Below are 19,236 nucleotides of genomic sequence, written 5' to 3'. Positions count from 1 at the left end.
GTGAGTGTGGCTCCTAGCATGCCTGAAGTCCACAATGATCACCTTGGTCTTCTGGGTGTTAAGGCCAGGTTGTTGTCGGCACACCATGCGGCCAGATGCTGGACCCCGTCCCCGTAGGCCATCTCGTCATCCCCTCTGATCAGGCCAACCACCGTGGTGTCGTCTGTGAAATTGATTATGGAGTTAAAACCATGTACAGGAACACAGTCATAGGTGAAAAGGGAGTACAGAAAGAGGGCTCAGCACACAGCCTTGAGGCACGCCGGTGTTCAGGGTGAGAGTGGAGGAGGAAAGGTTGTCTAACTTAACTGATTGGGGCCTGTTAGTCAGAAAGTCCAAGGTCTGATTGCAGAGGGATGAGCAGATACCAAGCTGGCGAAGTTTGGTGATCAGCTTGGAGGGGATCACAGTATTGAATGCCGAACTAAAGTCAATGAACAGCATTCTGACATAAGAGTTGGGGCTGTCCAGGTGGGTCAGGGCAGAGTGAAGTGTCGTGGAGATGGCGTCCTCTGTTGACCTGCTGGTGCAATAGGCAAATTGATGGGGGTCCAAGGTAGTGGGCAGACAGGATTTCAGATGTGATAGAACCAGTTTCTCAAAGCACTTCGCAATGATGGGGGTGAGTGGAACTGGATGGAAGTCATTCAGGCCCGTGGCAGTGGAATGCTTCGGCACTGGCACGATGGTGGCGATCTTGAAGCTTGTGGGGACAACTGCCTGGGCCAGGGACAGATTAAACATGTCCGTGAAGACCCCAGCCAACTGCCCTGCATAGACTCTGAGCACATGGCCAGCTATTCCATTCGGACCAGCTGCCTTCCGTACATTCACCCTGCTCAGGGTGGTGCAAACATCAGAGGTGGAAAGTGAGAGAGGCAATTCACCACATATCAAAGTTGCTGGTGAACGCAGCAGGCCAGGCAGCATCTCTAGGAAGAGGTACAGTCGACGTTTCAGGCCGAGACCCTTCGTCAGAACTAACTGAAGGAAGAGTTAGTAAGAGATTTGAAAGTGGGAGGGGGAGGGGGAGATCCAGGATGATAGGAGAAGACAGGAGGAGGGGGGGATGGAGCCAAGAGCTGGACAGGTGATTGGCAAAGGGGATATGAGAGGATCATGGGACAGGAGGTCCAGGGAGAAAGACAAGCGGTGGGGGGGGGGGGACCCAGAGGATGGGCAAGGGGTATAGTCAGAGGGACAGAGGGAGAAAAAGGAGAGTGAGAGAAAGAATCTCCAGTGAACACACATTTTAATTCCACATCCCATTCCCATTCTGACATGTCCATCCATGGCCTCCTCTACTGTAAAGATGAAGTCACACTCAGGTTGGAGGAACAACACCTTATATTCCGCCTGGGTAGCCTCCAACCTGATGGCATGAACATCGACTTCTCTAACTTCCGCTACTGTCCCACCTCCCCCTCGTACCCCATCCGTTATTTATTTGTATACACACATTCTTTCTCTCACTCTCCTTTTTCTCTCTCTGTCCCTCTGACTATACCCCTTGCCCATCCCCTGGGTTCCCCCCCCCTTGTCTTTCTCCCCGGACCTCCTGTCCCATGATCCTCTAATATCCCCTTTGCCAATCACCTGTCCAGTTCTTGGCTCCATCCCTCCCCCTTCTGTCTTCTCCTATCATTTTGGATCTCCCCCTCCCCCTCCAACTTTCAAATCCCTTACTCACTCTTCCTTCAGTTAGTCCTGACGAAGGGTCTCGGCCTGAAACGTCAACTGTACCTCTTCCTAAAGATGCTGCCTGGCCTGCTGCGTTCACCAGCAACTTTGATGTGTGTTGCTTGAATTTCCAGCATCTGCAGAATTCCTGTTGTGAGGCAGTTCACCAGGTGGGAGATCTGCTTTGAGGGTGATCTCCTTGTTCTCTTGGTCAAAGCGAGCGTAGAAGTAATTGAGCTCATCAGTGAGGGAAGCAGAGCTGGAAGGGGACACAGTACTATGTGGTTTGAAGTCTGTAATGACCTGTATGCCATGCCACATGCACCGGGGGTCTGAGGAGTTGAAATGCTCCTCGATTCTCTGTTTGTATATGTGTTTAGTCTGAGAGATTCCCCTCCTCAGGTTGGCCCTGGCTGAGCAGTAAGCCTCCCGGTCTGCAGACCTGAAGGCTGAATCTCTGACTTTGAGCAGGAGGTGAACTTCTCTGTTCATCCATGGTTTCTGATTGGGGAAAACTTTTATTTGTTGTCACTCTATCTACACACTTGTTGATGTGCTCAAGGACAGAGTTGGTATATAAGTCAATATTAATCTGAGAGTCTGTGGTGGCATGGGCAGCAAACATGCTCCAGTCTGTGTGCTGGAATTGGTGCTGAAGAGCAGGGTCAGCACCCTCCAGCCAGACCTTAATATTCTTCATTGTGGGTTTCAAACGTTTAATGACCGGGCTATACTTGGGAAGCAAAAACAATAAAAAATGGTCGGACTGTCCCAGGTGGGGGAGGGTAGTGGCTTTGTAAGCATCAGCCACATTTGTGTAGACATGACCTAAGGTTTTATTTCCCCTTGGGTGTATGATACGTTTTGGTAAAATCTTGGAAGTACGGTACGTAGGTTACAATGACTAAAGTCCCCAGCGACAATAAAGGCTCCGTCTGGATGCAATGTCTGCAGCTTGCTAATAGTGACACTGAGGTCTTTCATGGCTACTTTAGCATTAGCATCCGGCGGTACATAAACTGCAACAGCAATGATGCATGTAAACTCTCGTGTTTGATAAAAAGGTCTGCACTTAATAAGCAGGTATTCCAGATCAGCAGAGCAATAAGTGTCAGCAATGGTAGAGTTAGTACACCGTGATCAATTCACGTAGATGCATAAACCACCTCCCCTACTTTTACCTGTCGCTGTTGCAGTTCTGTCAGCCCTGAAGACCGTGCGCCCTTCCAGTTCCACCAGGTTGTTTGGGACATCACTGTTTAGCCAAGTCTCTGTAAAAACACATGACATTGCAATTCATAAGCCTTCTTTGTGTGAGGGTTCAAGTCAGTTCGTCCAGCTTGTTCGTCAGAGACTGAACCTTGGCGAGGAAGATGCTAGGTAGCGCTGGTCTGTGTGGATTTAGCCTTGGCCTAGCACACAAACCTCTACGCTTCCCCCGTCTTTGTTTACGGTCTTGACGCTGGCGCCAGGCCCTTCTGGTCGGAGCGAGTTGAATGCGAGTCCGTGGTCCTTACTAACTCTGGAGGTAGTTGGTCGAAGTTGAATGGATAATCCAAAACTTCTGTTGGTGCATCGATAGTTAATGTACAAAAGTGACTGCTTGCTGTAAGTGTAGTTCGTGTAGCCGAATCGAGCGAACACGCTGAAACAAGCAGATAAATTAACACCATTTTTCGAAATCTGGTAAGACACTGAGCCTCGCGATACACATGTGCCGCCATATATGATCCAGTGGGAGACCTGTTTGTTTGAGATGGATTGCGAATGATGTTCGGAAGGTGGTGTGGGTGTTCACGCTGACCGAGGGTCCAGTGTGTGAGTGACAGGGAAGTCCAACTTGTGCGTATTTGACTGTTTAATTAGAATGGGCCCTTTTCTTTTTGTTATTCTTTACTAACTCTTTATTTAAGTTAAGATTCATAAATATAATTTCTTTAATCATAGGCACTGCACTGCCTGTTATTTCCTGGCACTAATTTGTAACAGGGTAGCAAATTACACAGCATCCACACAAACCGGGGTGTGGGGTGGGAAAAGCCACCTCAATCTCACGAGTTTGGTGGGATTTGAGAGTGTCATCCCTAGATTATGCAGCCAAGGAAACTAGGGTGTTTCACCTGTATTTATTAACCTCCATCCTCATGAAATCTTCATGTAACAGTGTTTGATCTGATTTTTTAATATCCAAATATTTTACATCCACTGCCTTCCACACGTATTACATTCTCGAAAGCTCTATTCGATTTGTCAAATCTCTTTTATTGAACAATGTCATCTGCAGAATTATGTTGTGATTGTCTAAGTTCCAGTTACTAGGTCCTTAAATGATAAAATTACAACATTTTGCAGCAATAGATATCAGGCAGTTTATAATTTTCTCTTCCTCTTTTTACTTTTGCCATTACATTTGCTAATTTCTAATCTGCTGCTTTAATCCAGAAATAAGAGAATATTGGAAGTTAACATGAAGTATAAAAGCTGTGTCTGCGATTACCTCTTTTAAAACATTGAGATGCAGATGTCAGGCTCAGAGGATTTGCCTAGTTATGTTTAATTAATTTCTCTAGCAGTTTCTATTTTCATGATATTATTGATTTTCTGTTTCTTGCTGTCATTAGGCCTTCCAGTTATGTTATATTTAATCTACTTTTTGCAGTGCAGACCAATGCAAAATATTTGTTTAGCATTTCAGTCATACACTATTTCCCATTATGCTTTCTCTTATCTTTGTCCCTGTTGAATTGACATTTACTTCTGTTCCTCTCTCTTTATATGATTATATAAATTTTCACAATTATATTATGGTCTAGATTTTTAAGGTATTTGCCTTTGTATTTGCTGGCATTTCCCCAGGTAACCACTAGGAAGGTTAGGAATCTCATATGAATGTAGGAAACTTGAACTTTCTTTGAGGTTGTTGCAGTGATTTCCTGACTCTGTGCCAATGTTAAACAAACCATGGACTATGGGCTTCTGTCCCACAAAATCTGCTTGCTGAATGCTGTTACGTACCCAGTAACTGGGTTGCCAAACCAGCAGAAATGGATCACTCAGTTGGAGTCTGGATTACTAGAACTAAGAAAGTTTTATTAAAGAAACAAGCAAAACAGTAATCAAAAGGATAATAAATACAATAGTTCAGCAATGACAAACACACATGTACACAGAATTAAGATAACAGGATCAATCAAGCTCTATCGTTGTCTAGGGGTAAATGACCAGTTTCAAAGCGACGCAAAGTTCAGTTCAATTTAGTTCAGTTGAGTTCGCAGTAATCGCTGCCGTGAGAGATGGACAGTGGGGGGAAGGAGAGAGAGAGCAAAACGAACGAATATTCAAATGGCTTCCACACAGACCTTCGACATTCTTCTCAGTCAGCTTTCGTGCGAGCCCTTTGTGATGTCATCTGAGGTCACCGACTGTGACCCCTCCGTTTCCAGATACGATCGTTTCTCTGCGGTGAACTGGCACCCAGGCAAGGGTGGACACACACCAGGTTCCCGCCGATCGTGCCTTTCCACCCTGTGCGTCTATGGCTTGTCCCGCGACCAGCCGTCCAAAACTTCCCACTGACTTGTGGGAGACGCACCGCTTCCAGGGTCTCGTTACCTCGGGGTGTCGTGTGTGTTGCGAACCTGTCCCTTTTTTATCCCCCTGCTGGGGTATCGCCTGTCCATCACTTCAAACAGTCCAGGGTTCAAAGGGGGAGCCGATCTTGACAGCTCTCCTTCCCCTTCATTACACATCTCCAAATGCTGCTCCATTGTTTTCCATATCTCTCTTTCTCCTGAAGACAGGTTGCAGACCAACTGCTGATCCCACTGGTGCCAGCCCAGGCCAGCTAACATCTTAATTTATGTGTATTCTCGTCACAATGCATACTAATTATTCAGTTCAATGGATGGAATGGGTAAAAGAAAGTGGGACAGCCAGTGAGCAATTCACAATTTGTATATTTTCAAATAGCATGCTGAATTCCTATATTTTTCAGATAAATGTGGAATTCAGAATGAGCCAGCGTTGCCAGCTGTCTTTGCATCTCTGTGGGATGTATGGACAGTGGACTGCCCTGCATGCGCAGGTTCTCACTCCTTAGGTTGGACCTGCTTCAGGAAAATCCAGGCTTAGTTTTCCTCATGATGGAATCCATCCCACTTTAACTGACCCTTTTTTCCCCAGATTCCCAGCAATCTGAATTCTCCCCACTTGGGCAACACACACAAAATGCTGGAGGAGCTCAGCAAGTCAAGCAGCACCTATGGAAGAAAATAAACAATTGATGTTTCAGGCCGGAACCCTTCATCAGGACAAAAATGCCTGATCTGCAGAGTTCCCCCAACCTCTTGGGCGCATTGCTCAAGATTTCCAGAATCTGCAGAATTGTATCTCTTCCCCCTTGGGCAGTTTAGCTTCATTTCCTTCAAAGTCTTACAGAGAGAAGCCAAGTGACCATGTGACAATAAGGTTTGGCTTCCAGATGAGCTCAGTGCTCACTTTGACCGACAGAACATGGAGGCATCTTCACAAACTCCCACAACACGAGGCCGGCGTGAGAGCATCCTTCAGGAGGGTGAACCAGTGGAAAGTATCTGGCTCAGTCAGGGTACCTCGCCTCATTGACTATCACTCAGTAACACTTACATCTATGCGATCACAGGCATTGGGAGGTTGGTGATGAAGCACATCAACTCCAACCGAAGGAGTGACCTGGATCCACTCCAGTTTGCCTACCATCACAATTGGTCATTTTTTGGCTCTGCACTCAACCCTGAAACAACTGGGCAGTGAAGATGCATACATCAGGATGCTCTCCATTAACTACAGCTTTGCATTCAACGCTATCATCCCCTTAAAACTCCAAGATAAGTTCCAGGACCTAGGCCTCAATGCTTCCTTGTGCAACTGGTTCCTCAATTTCATCACTTGCAGATGACACAGTCAGTTTGGATTGGCAACAACATCTCCCCCACAATCATCAGCAGCACAGGCGCGTCACAAGGCTGTGTGCTTAGACAACTGCTCCAGTCACGTTATGCTTATGACTGTGAGTCTAAGTACAGCTCCATTGCCATATTCAAGTTTGCTGATGACGCTACTGTTGGCGGCAGGATCAAAGGTGGTGACAAATCAGCATCTAGGAGAGAGGTTGAAAATCTAGCTGAATGGTGCCACAACAACAACCTCTTGTTGAGTGTCAACAAAACCAAAAACCTGAATATTGACTTCAAGAGGAGGAAACTGGAGGTACGTGAGCTAGTTCTCACCAGGGGATCAGAGGTGGGAAGGCTCAGCAACTTTAAATTTCTTGGTGCTATCATTTCAGGAGATTTGTCCTGGGTTCAGCAAGCAAATGCCATTATTCTGCCCACCTGGGTGAGCTGTTGTCTCATGTCAGACAGGTTTCAGAATCTGCTCTCAATCCAAATTTCAGATTGTGTATCAATTCCCGAACATGTGTGTTAAAGGATTAACAGGAAGGATGGAGGAAGTAGTGATCTTGCTACAAATTGACTTTGAGCTGAAATTGAGGCTCAAAAAATCATATCAGGACTTTTGGTTGCAGAAAGAAATCTCTGCGAGCTATTCTGCACTGAGGAGGAAGTCAAGGAACTCTGTATTGCCTTTCCAATATCATACTTAGTGAAGCACAGTTTCAGTGCAGTTGCCCAACTTTTTTCAAGGCAATGAAACAGACTGCAAATTACTGAACATGGTGATCTGAGACTTCTTCTGAGTGACTTTCAGCCTGATGTTGAGAAGCTGGTCCAAGCCAATCTATCTCATTGAAAAGGGCAAAAGCAATGAAGTAGTAAATAGCTGGACTAGTAATGTACATTCTAAAATTGTTGTTGAAATTTGTTTTTACTGTAATTAATTAAATAAAGAAATAATTTTATTTATAGCTTTAAATAGATTTGAATAATATTTGGAATTATTTGTCACTACTTTAAATCTGCAGTTTCTATTCTCTTTCACTGTGCTTCATAAATGAAAATTCTTTCAGTTGTTATGTAATGACTGGAAAGGGAAAGGGGTGTGCTGGGGATGTGGTCTGGGAGTCAAGGAGGCGATAATCCAAAGAAATTGGGGAACCACTGGCTTAGAGCTATGGGAGAGTCTGTAATGTTAAAGACAAAAGATTTCAAGTCCAAGTTCAGTTTATGTCATTCATCTATATAGATGTGTACCGCCAAATGACTGTGTGGCTAGGCACAGCTGAAATGCCATCTGCAATATAAATTTGCCGATGACACAACTATTGTTGGGAGAATTTCAGGTGGTGACAAGGAGGCGTACAGGAGCGAGATAGATCTGAGTGGTGTGGCAGCAATAACCTTACACTCAGTGTCAGTAAGAGCAAGCAATTTATTGTGGACTTCAGCAGGGGGAAGTTAAGGGAACACACAGCAGTTCTCATCGATGGATCAAAAATGAAAAGGGTGAGCAATTTCAACTTCCTGGCTTTCAACATGTTTGCAGATCTATTATGGGCCCAACATAGTCATGTAATTACAAAGAAGGCATGACAGCGGCTATATTTCATTCGGAGTTTGAGGAGAATTGGTTTGTCACCAAGGTCAAGTAAATTTCTACAAATGTATCGTGGAGAGCATTCTAACTGGTTGCATAACCATCTGGTATGGAGAGGCTGCTGAACAAGATCGGAAAAAGCTGCAGGAAGTTGTAAACTCAGCCAGCTCGCACACGGGCAGTAGCCTCTCCAGCATCAAGGACACCTTCAAAGGGGTGACATCCAACATTAATGACCCCCGTCACCCAGAACATGCCCACCCCTCATTGCCACCATCAAGGAGGAGGTACTGAAGCCTGAAGACACACACTCAAAATATAAGGAACAGCTCCTTCTAGTTCACCATCAGACCAAGGTGCATAACACAGTACAGAACAAGTCACACACATAATACATAATGTAATATTAGCACAAATAAACTAACAAATAATAAGGTGCATTTATGACACAAGTTAAAAAGTAAGCAGTGTAATGCTACTGCATCACGCAGAAAAATGATGAAAATTTGGTTGGCTGACCTTATGTTGCCTGATTCACACTCTTACAATGGCTTCACAGATGTCTAACAGATTGCTACAGATACTTTAGTTTAGTGTAAATATGAACTATGTGATCTTTTAACAGAGAATTATGAACTGGACACAAGGTGACATTTTTAGATTCTTTTTAAACATACATCAATAAATTGACATGAGCATGAACGCGTATCTCATGGAAAACCATGCTATATAGCAGTTGTGGGTGAGATTCATTTAACAGCTGAGTTTAAAAATACTAACAAAGGTGATTGGAACCAGACCATATTGTAGTTGTTGCCCTGCAGCCACTGGGCTCTTGGACTGACTTCATTCACCTCAGCGCTGCCTCACTGTGCAGCCTGTGGACCCACTTTCAGGGAATCTGCAGCTCAAGTTCTCAGTATCATTTGGTGACTTTATTATCTGCACGATTTGTATTCATTTGCACATCAGGTGTTTGTCAGTCTTTGGTTTTTCGTGGATTCTTTGTTTTGTGGCTGTCTGCAAAAAAATTAATCTCAAGGTTGTACGGTATATGGTATACATATTTTGATGATATATCTACTTTCAAGTCTAATTTCAGCAAGGTGATTTAAAATTACTTTCTAACTTTTCCTGACAAATAGCATTTCAGTTTATGCATTGGTTTATATTAGTAATTTTGACATACTGTAAATTTTACCAAAGATTTCAAAATGATACACCAGTTTATTATTGCATCTGATAATACATGTAGAAAAAGTTTCAGTTGATTTCTTTGCATACTGATCTGCCACATTGTGCACTTATGATGGGACCAAGGAAACCAAGAATTCTTCAGCCTTGCACTGGACATTCTTTCCTTTCAAAGCAGACATGAAAACATAATGATATTCCACAGACAGAATAGTAGGCTTATTAGCATTTCAATTTAGTCAACATTTTTGCTGAATAAGAGCTATTTGAAGCGAAACAAAAACACTTCAATTCCAATTTTCAAGTCAAGCCAAGTCAAGACAAATTTATTTATAAAGCACATTTAAAAACAACCCATGTTGACCAAAGTGCTGTACAAAGCATAACAGGTAGCTAAAATCACAAATACAAAAAAAAACAGATATAAACAACAAGGTACACAGCTTGTAGACACAAAATAAGCAACACATAAGCCTAGGCAGAAGCCAAAAATCAGTCGCATCAGGAAGATTCAAACGCTAGTGAATAAAGGTAAGTTTTGAGCCTGGACTTAAAAGAGTCAATGGAGAGGGCAGATCTGATAGGGAGGGGAATGCTGTTCCACAGTCTAGGGGCTACAACAGCAAAGGGCTGTCACCCCTGAACTTAAATTTAGATTGCGGGACAGCCAGGAGCCCCAAGTCAGCCGACCTGAGGGACCTGGAAATAGAATAAGGGGTTAGATAGGAGGGGGCCAGCCCACTTAGGGCTTAATAAACAAACAGGAAAACATTAAAATCAATTCTAAACCATACTGGTAGCCAGTGGAGAGAGGCCAGGATATGGACCCTTTTCCGGGCACCTGTCAGGATCCTGGCTGCGGTGATCTGGACCAGTTGCAGGCGGGACAGGGACGACTGACTAATTCCAATATATAGGGAGTTGGAGTAGTCCAAGCGGGAGGATATAAGGGTATGGATGACTTTCTAGAGATCTCTGAAAGAGAGAAACAACTTGATTTTGGCAATAGTACGAAGCTGGAAAAAACTGGCTTTTACTACTGCATTAACTTGCTTGTCAAACTTAAAGGCGGTATCAAATGTCACAATTCATCATATTGCTAGATTTATTGATTACATTTCCCTGACTATTTTGCATTTAACTCTGAAAAATGCATTTGACAAAACATTGTATATTGCACTAATTAGAAATATCTAACAAGAGAATAATCTGCAGATATCTGCAGATGCTGGAAATCTAAGCAACACACACAAAATGCTGGAGGAACTCAGGCAGCACCATGGAAAAGAGAAGCACAGTCGACGTTTCAGGACCTAGATCCTTCGGCAGGAAATCTCTTTTCATTTCTTAAGACATTAACTAACACCAAAATATAAAGTGATATATATACACATACATACACAGTGCAAAAGTCTAAATTTCTGAGGACCAAAATAGATTCAATATATGAATAAGTATTATTTTTAAAAACTATTATATTAATTAAATTAATTTTTAATAGCTAAGAAATGAACATGAAATTTTAATGAAAAGTAATAGGAGTCATAAGTATTTAATTATTATTCTACCTACTTTACATGGAATATATTTCCTTAAATAGCACATATAATTTGCGAATGTGATAGTTAAATAAGCATCTCACTGTAACAGTTATATAAATTAACCATACAAAGACTACTGAATTCTATTAAATTGTATTTTAACGTAAATCAGCAACTTTCCAATATACTTTTTTTTGAGGAACAGAACAGAATCCATTTCTATTTGCAGAACCATAAGGTAAACATTAAAAATTGTTATAATATCAATATTTTTAATAAAATTCAAACGCTTAAAAATGTTGAACTAAAACCTTGCAAAACTGTCAGAGCTATTGGCTCTTACTTCTAATACTCAGCAGACTGCTTGCTTCTTGTTCTACTCGTTCCTTTGAGCAAAGTTGCAGTGGTATCTGAATTGGAAATGACAGAAGTTAATTTCTTCATTCTCATTTGGGGGATATTCCAAACCATTTGTATGATTTACACTTAAACTTCAGTGCACAACTCTTTGACGTTGTAGATACCAATTTTCAGATGAGGTGTAAAGCCAAAGTTTTATTTGCCATGCCCCAGTAATCTTGTGGAAATTTAAAGATCCTTTAACCTTGCCTAACGAGAAACTATAAGACCTTCCTCATTTCTCCACTCTCACTCATCTGGGGCAGCAACAAATTAAATGATCAATCATGTAACTCTGGTTTTGTGATGCACAAAATGGCTGCTGTGTTTTCCTGCCTGACAATAGCCACTGCAATTCAAAGTTATTAACTATACATTAGATGCCATGATATGTTTGTGTAATTTATGGTAAAATGGTATATAAATTAACTTTAACACGAGGAAATCTGCAGATGATGGAAATTCAAGCAACACACACAAAAAGTGCTGGTGAACACAGCAGGCCAGGCAGCATCTATAGGAAGAGGTCCAGTCCTGAAGAAAGGTCTCGGCCCGAAACGTTGACTGTGCCTATAGATGCTACCTGGCCTGCTGCGTTCACCAGCATTTTTTGTGTGTGTTGTATAAATTAACTTTTCTACCCGTAATGCACTATTTATTGATGTATTCTCCAAGTGAGTAAATTATCAATTCCCTGAAGGAATCAATTAGTCTGCCACTGTCTGTGAAACTCTGTACTCCAGCTTTTATACATTGTCAATGTGTAAAGGTAATGTCACTGTGTATTTTTATCACTGTAGTTTCTTCCAAAACGTGCATTAAAACAGTTGAACTAGCATTATGCACCAGTAAGAAGCCTTTGTTTCATTTCAGGGAGCTAGAGTGCAGAACTCCGCTAAGAATCTTGGAGTGAGGGACCGAACACCCCAGTCTGCTCCAAGGTAACTGAAACAATTCATTGTTTATTTCCTATTACTCCATAACCTAGATACTGAACTGTAAAAATGCAAATGATCACTTGTGCTGATTTGTTGAAATAGGTATTTGTGTTAACTAGTCACCCACCCTTCATTGGAAACCGTCACTCTCCATTTTTTCTTCCAAGGCTGTCAGTGGGAATTGGTGGGACTGAGAGTGTAATGCCCTGGTTAAGATTTCTACTGCTTTGCTGTAGATATTTCATTTTAGCAGTTTCTGCAAAACCAGTGTGTCCTGCTAGTAGAATGTTTTGGTTTTGGTTCGAGATAAGAAGCCCTGCTGCCCGACACGGGATTTACACAGCATTTGTTCAAACTGAGGTTTCTTTAATCGGAACATCGCAGCATTCCTGTTTGCTTGAACCTCTAATCATACTGACCCCAGGCGTCTGCTGTTTATGAAAGGTGGCCTTCTCAGCACTGAGTCACCTGGCTGTTAGCAGAACCGGCTGATGAGCCAAGTTTGCTTATGAGCCAATGAGGGGGCCACAAGAGGAAAATAAAATGGATTACTGTAAAAACGAGTTCTTGATATATGGTGCAGCAAGAAATATGGTGATATTTCTTGCTTATTTATTATTATTTATATTTTCTTTTGTTTTTGCATTTGCACTGTTTGTTGTCTTTTGCACATTGGTGGGCTGAATCTACAGCCTTAAATTAAGACCATAAGACCATAAGATTTAGGAGCAGAAGTAGGCCATTTGGCCCATCAAGTTTGCTCTGCCTTTCAATCGTAGGCTGATCCACTTCATCCAGTCATCCCCACTACCCTGCTTTCACCCCATGCCCTTCGATGCCCTGGCTAATCAAGAACCTATCTATCTCTGCCTTAAATACACCCAATGGCTTGGCCTCCACAGCCTCTTATGGCAACAAATTCCACAGGAAGAGATGCATTTGAGGGCAAGCTTGATGGTGGAGGAAGGGAAGCCTCTTTCTTTGAAGAAGGAGGACATCTCCTTTGTTATGGAATGAAAAGTCTCATCCTGAGAGCAGATGCAATAGAGACGGAGGAATTGAGAGAAGGGGATGGCATTTTTATAACTAACGGGGTGGGAAGTGATATAGTGCAGGTAGCTGTGAGCATCCGTAGGTTTGTAATAGACATCAGTAGATAAGCTGTCTCCAGAGATAGAGACCCCTTATCTACTTTCTTAGAACTCTTTGCAGATTCAGTATGTCAGCTACAACTTTGACAAACTTTTAGAGATACACAGTGGAAAGTATACTAATTGGTTAGATCATGGCCTGGTATGGGACACCAATGCCCTTGAAAGGAAAAAAAACTACAAAAAGTAGTAGATATAGCCTAGTCCATCACAGGTAAAGCTTTTCCCACCATTGAGCACTGTTGCAGGGGGCAGCATCTATCATTAAGGACGTCCACTATCCAAGCTATGCTCTTTTCTTACCTCTGCCATCAGGAAAGAGGTACAGGAGCCTCAAGTCCCACACTATCAGGCTCTGGAATGGTTATTACCCTTCAACCATCTGGCTCTTGAACCAGAGGGGATAAGTTCACCCACCCCAACACTGAACTGATTCCACAACCCATGGACTCACATTTAAGGAGTCTACAACTTTCATTTATTCATTCATGATATTTCTTGTTTACTTATTTATTATTATTTATATTTTCTTTTCTTTTTGCATTTGCACTGTTTGTTGTCTTTTGTACACTGGTTGTTTGTACGTCTCTGTTGTGTGTGGTTTTTCATTCATTCTATTGTCTTTCTTGCTATTTCTATGAATGCCCATAAGAAAATGAATCTTGGGGAAGAATACAGTGACATTTATGTACTTTGATAATAAGTTTACTTTGAATATTTTGTACAGAAAATGATAAAGATTTATTATTTCTTAGAGTAGTTACATAAAACTGTCCAGTTCGAAGTTAGCAAGCAGCAGAGCACTCAGATATTTTTGCAAATTGACATTTGAAAAGGGACTCCTAGTTCTTTTAGTCAATACCTTCTAAATATTGCAAAACGTTGCTTCTCTGGGACCAGTTATCATCATAATGCTTCATTGCACCTGTTCTTCAAAATCTTAGATAAAATGAAGTTCATCCCAAAGCAATCTGGCAGATTATTTCATGGTAATCATCTTTGGACTGAATACAAAATACTTTAAATTGCCTGAAATCTGATATAACAGCAAAAATGCTGACATCGCTCAGTAGGCTAAAGTTTTGATTCTTTTTCAACAGCTAGATTTGTCAGATCCCTCAGTTCCTTTCCCATCTATCTTGGAGTGGAAAATACACACATGTACTTGTCAAGAAATAGGCATGTACTCATGTTGTTTACAATTACCTTTGTTTGAAAGCCCGATGAAAGTAAATTAAATACTGTCAGTTTCCTTGAGTGTTACAGATTCTACAACTTTAAGTCAAAACTTTTCTAGCAGATTCCTTGATAATATTTTCATCACAATTCATACAACCTGCACAAGGAAAATTATATTTTGGCTTTAATGATTCATTTTGAGGGTTGGTTGTTTCTCATGCTATATGCTTATATTCTTGTTCTACTTGTTTTTCAGTCAGAAGGACATTGGTTAAACCCACATGCCAAAAATTTGATCAAGTTGATACCCCCTTTGTAATACTGAGGAAGTGGTGTTATCTGTTGTATGCAATTTTAAACCAAGGCCTGTTTGGTCTTCTCAGGTGGAAATTAAAAATCAAAGTTCAAAGTTAAATTTGTTATCAGAGTACATACATGTCACCACACAGAACCCATTGACTCTTTTTATGTGGACGTACTTAGCACATCTATAGAACAGTAACTGTAAACTGCAAACATCCCAGTCAGTCAGTCAGTTTGGGTGCTGTCCCGAATCTGGGGTTGGCGGCTATGCACCTCCATCTTCTTTGATCTTACGACAGCACCGAGTACAGCCTCTCCTTCAGTTTGTTCTCACTGGCTGCCTTGGCACCGCCCGCCGCCGCCCCGCCAAACTCGAGCCCGAGGCCGTGTCGGCCTCCAGCCGCGGCCACTTCTTTGAGCTCAGCCCTTCCTTAGGCGGAGGCCTTGGGCAGGTCCAGGCACACGGTGCAGCGCCCAACTTCATCATGTCTCTCCTAACTAGGTGCATAGCATACGATTCGTAGATACGTGGTGAGGCTTTAATCTCTTCCACGGAAGATGGCCGTTGGCTCACAAGGAGCTCATCCACCCTTTGTCAGGTCTTATTTTTTTCAGTCCTGCTGAGTGTCCTCACACCCTCCTCACCAGACCAAGTCCGGTGGGGGAGCCGGCCCAAGTCATCGACCACCCGATCAAGGCCCCCGGCCAAGCGCCAGGCGCCCGTCCCCCGCTGAATCTCTCCGAGCGTCCAGTGCCCGACGGAACATCCCAACATTCATTCAAATGAGAGCGGGGATGTTCTCCAAATATCCAGTCAACCTGTATCCCTAACCCAGCATCACTAAAGATAAACAGAATATCTAATAACGTAACTAACAATCTGTTAGAAGAACTCAGCAAGTTGAGCAGTAATTGTGGAAGGAAAGGAATTCTTGGATCGAAAGCCTCCATCAGGAATGACAGCAAAGAGGTGAGATGGCCATATAAAGAAGAAAAGGGAAATGGTGAGATTGGAGACGGTGAAAGGTGGCAAGTATTGAGGAAAGATACGTGGCTGAGGTAGCAAGTCTTGTAAGAACATGCCAAAGAGTTGAAGAGCAGTGGAGACCACAGAGGGTCTGTAGGAGAGGGTCTCACAAAATATCCATTGGAGAGAAGAGGAACACTTCTTTGCAGTTGGTGTTCCTTGAAGCAAAGAACAATTTGCTGGGGATCTTCTAAATACTGCCTGTCCACTGAGTTCCTCGAACAGATTGTTCACTGCTCCCGATTCCAGCATCTGTTGTCTCTTGTGTCTTCATTATACCACTCCACTGTGAGTCTCTTCAAAGCACACCGACTTTGAAGGAAGTTTCATTCCATATCCAATGGAAGTTCTGTGAGACCCACTCTCAATGCTCCCCTATGTGGTTTTCACTACTCTCCGACGACTTGGCCACACATTCTTACCAAGACTTGCTATGACTGCAACATATCCTTCATCATTACTTGTCATCTTACTCCTTTTTCAGTCCACTAAACTCCTTGGACTTCTGCCTCACTACCTAACTCCAAACTCCCTCCCCCTCACTTTATATTAGCCATCTCAGTTCTCCACTCTAGGGCCCTAAGCAGAATTTTGACCCAAAACATCAACTATTCCTTTCCTCCCATAGATCCTTCTCAACCCTTCAGCAGGTTGTTTGTTGCTCTGCAATGTCTTAGAAACATAGAAAACCTACAGCACAATACAGGCCCTTCGGCCCACAAAGCTCTGCGAACATGTCCCTTTCTTACAACTACCTAGGCTTCACCCATAACCCTCTATTTTTCTAAGCTCCATGTAGCCATCCAGGAGTCTCTTAAAAGACCCTATCGTTTCCGCCTCTTCCACCGCCGCCAGCAACCCATTCCACACACTCACCACTCTCTGCGTAAAAAACTTACCCCTGACATCTCCTCTGTACCTGCTTCCAAGCACCTCTCATCCTCCATCACTCCAAGGAGAAAAGGCCGAGTTCACTCAACCTATTCAAATAAGGCATGCTCCCCAATCTGGGCAACATCCTTGTAAATCTCCTTTGCACCCTTCCTATGGTTTCCACGTCCTTCCTGTAGTGAGGCGACCAGAATTAAGCACATTACTCCAAGTGGGGTCTGACCAGGGTCCTATATACCTGTAACATTACCTCTCGGCTCTTAAACTCAATCCTAACCACAGAGTCAACCTGCATAGTAGCTTTGAGTGTCCTATGGACTCAGACCATAAGATCCCTCTGATCCTCCACACTGCCAAGAATCTTACCATTAATGCTATATTCTGCTATCATATTTGACTTACCAAAATGATCTACCTCACACTTATCTGATTTGAACTCCATCTGTCATTTCTCAGCACAGTTTTGCATCCTATCAATGTCCTGTTGTAACCACTGACAGCCCTCCACATCATCCACAACACCCCCAACCTTTGTGTCATCAGCAAATTTACTAACCCATCCCTCCACTTCCTCATCCAGGTCATTTATAAAAATCACAAAGAGTAGGGGTCCCAGAACAGATCCCTGAGGCACACCACTGGTCACCAGCCTCCATGCAGAATATGACCTGCCTACAACTACTCTTTGTCTTCTGTAGGCAAGCCAATTCTGGATCCACAAAACAATGTCCCCTTGGATCCCATGCCTCCTTACTTTCTCAATAAGCCTTGCATGGGGTACCTTATCAAATGCCTTGCTGAAATCCATATACACTACATCTACTGCTCTACCTTCATCAATGTGTTTAGTCACATCCTCAAAAAATTCAATCAGGTTCGTAAGGCACGACCTGCCCTTGACTAAGCCATGCTGACTATTCCTAATCATATTATGCCTCTCCAAATGTTCATAAATCCTGTCTCTCAGGATTTTCTCCATCAACTTACCAACCACTGAAGTAAGATTCACTGGCCTATAATTTCCTGGGCTACCCCTACTCCCCTTCTTGAATAATAGAATAACATCCACAACCCTCCAATCCTCCAGAACCTCTCTCGTCCTCACTGATGATGCAAAGATCATTTCCTGAGGCTCAGCAATCTCCTCCCTTGCTTCCCACAGTAGCCTAGGGGTACATCCTGTCCGGTCCCTGTGACTTATCCAACGTGATACTTTCCAAAAGCTCCAGCACATCCTCTTCCTTAATGTCTACATGCTCAAGCTTTTCAGTCCACTGCAAGTCATCCCTACAATTGCCAATATTCTTTTCCGTAGTGAATACTGAAGCAAAGTATTCATTAAGTACCTCCGCTATTTCCTCCGGAGTCTTGTGTCTCTACTTAACAGTATATCTGTATGTGGGACCTTGCTGTGCACAATTTCACTGACACGTTGTGCTACATTAAAACAGTGCGTATAATTCAAATCCACTTAATTGATTAGATTTCCCAATGATGTGTTACGTATTTATGTAAAGGCAAGTCACTTTCTTTTCTTACATGTGGTATGTTACTACTTTGGTGCGGGTGAATTTGCTTCTGTGAGCTATCTTTTTAATGAATTGCCATAATTATTTCTCACCATAAAGGAAAGATTGTTTACTATGAAACCTTAAATGACTGTTCCATCTCTAATCTCATTTTCTTAGTAAATGCACTTACATTCACTTGCATTTCAAAACAACAATTTGTTCTGACACGTTATTTCATCCTGATAACTTTATCTGATTGATATATTTAATAAGGTGCCCAATGGTATTTTGCAAATATTTGCTCTTTTTAGATTAGTTTGCTTAATCAGGTTTCTTTAATTATTGCCTAGAAAATGGATTGGATATATTTTGGATGTGCTAAGGTATAGTGCGAATGTAAAATTGGCTTCCCATTATAAGAACATGCAATTAGTCAAAAGCTTGTGTAAAGCAGCAGTGGGGTATTATACAGTACATCCACAAAGCATCTTTAACTCATGACCTGATAGTTCTTGGATTACAGTAAATTCAGTGCTGCAGTCAGTAAGTGAAGTCCACCATCATGGCACATTTCCATAAAACTGTAAGACACATCAGAATTAGGCCATTCGGCCCATTGAGTCTGCTCCACCATTTCATCATGGCTGATTTATTATACCTCTCAACCCCATTCTCCTGCCTTCTCTCAGTAACCTTTGATGCCCTAGCCGATCAAGAACTTATCAACCTCGCTTTAAATATACCCAATAACTTGGCCTCCACAGCTGTCTGTTGCAATGAATTCCATAGACTCTGATAAAAGAAATTCCTCTTCATCTCTGTTCGAAAGGGACACCCTTCTATTTTGAGACTCCCCACTATAGGAAATTTCCTCTCCACAACCACTCT

At 42.5% G+C, this 19,236-nt stretch overlaps 1 protein-coding gene across 4 annotated transcripts in view; it reads left to right on the top strand.

Annotated features, from left to right (window-relative positions):
* prex2 (phosphatidylinositol-3,4,5-trisphosphate-dependent Rac exchange factor 2) overlaps window positions 1-19,236 on the top strand; it is a 407,250-nt gene that overhangs the window by 360,359 nt on the left and 27,655 nt on the right. For all 4 annotated transcript variants that reach the window (XM_072254160.1, XM_072254142.1, XM_072254151.1 and 1 more), the window contains one exon: window positions 12,222-12,289. In XM_072254160.1, coding sequence (XP_072110261.1) covers window positions 12,222-12,289 — 68 coding nt within the window. The remainder of the gene's footprint in view (window positions 1-12,221; window positions 12,290-19,236) is intronic.

This window comes from Mobula birostris, chromosome 1 (assembly GCF_030028105.1).
Source record: "Mobula birostris isolate sMobBir1 chromosome 1, sMobBir1.hap1, whole genome shotgun sequence".
NCBI classification, from domain to species: Eukaryota; Metazoa; Chordata; class Chondrichthyes; order Myliobatiformes; family Myliobatidae; genus Mobula; species Mobula birostris.
This window is presented reverse-complemented; position numbering and strand designations above follow the sequence as displayed.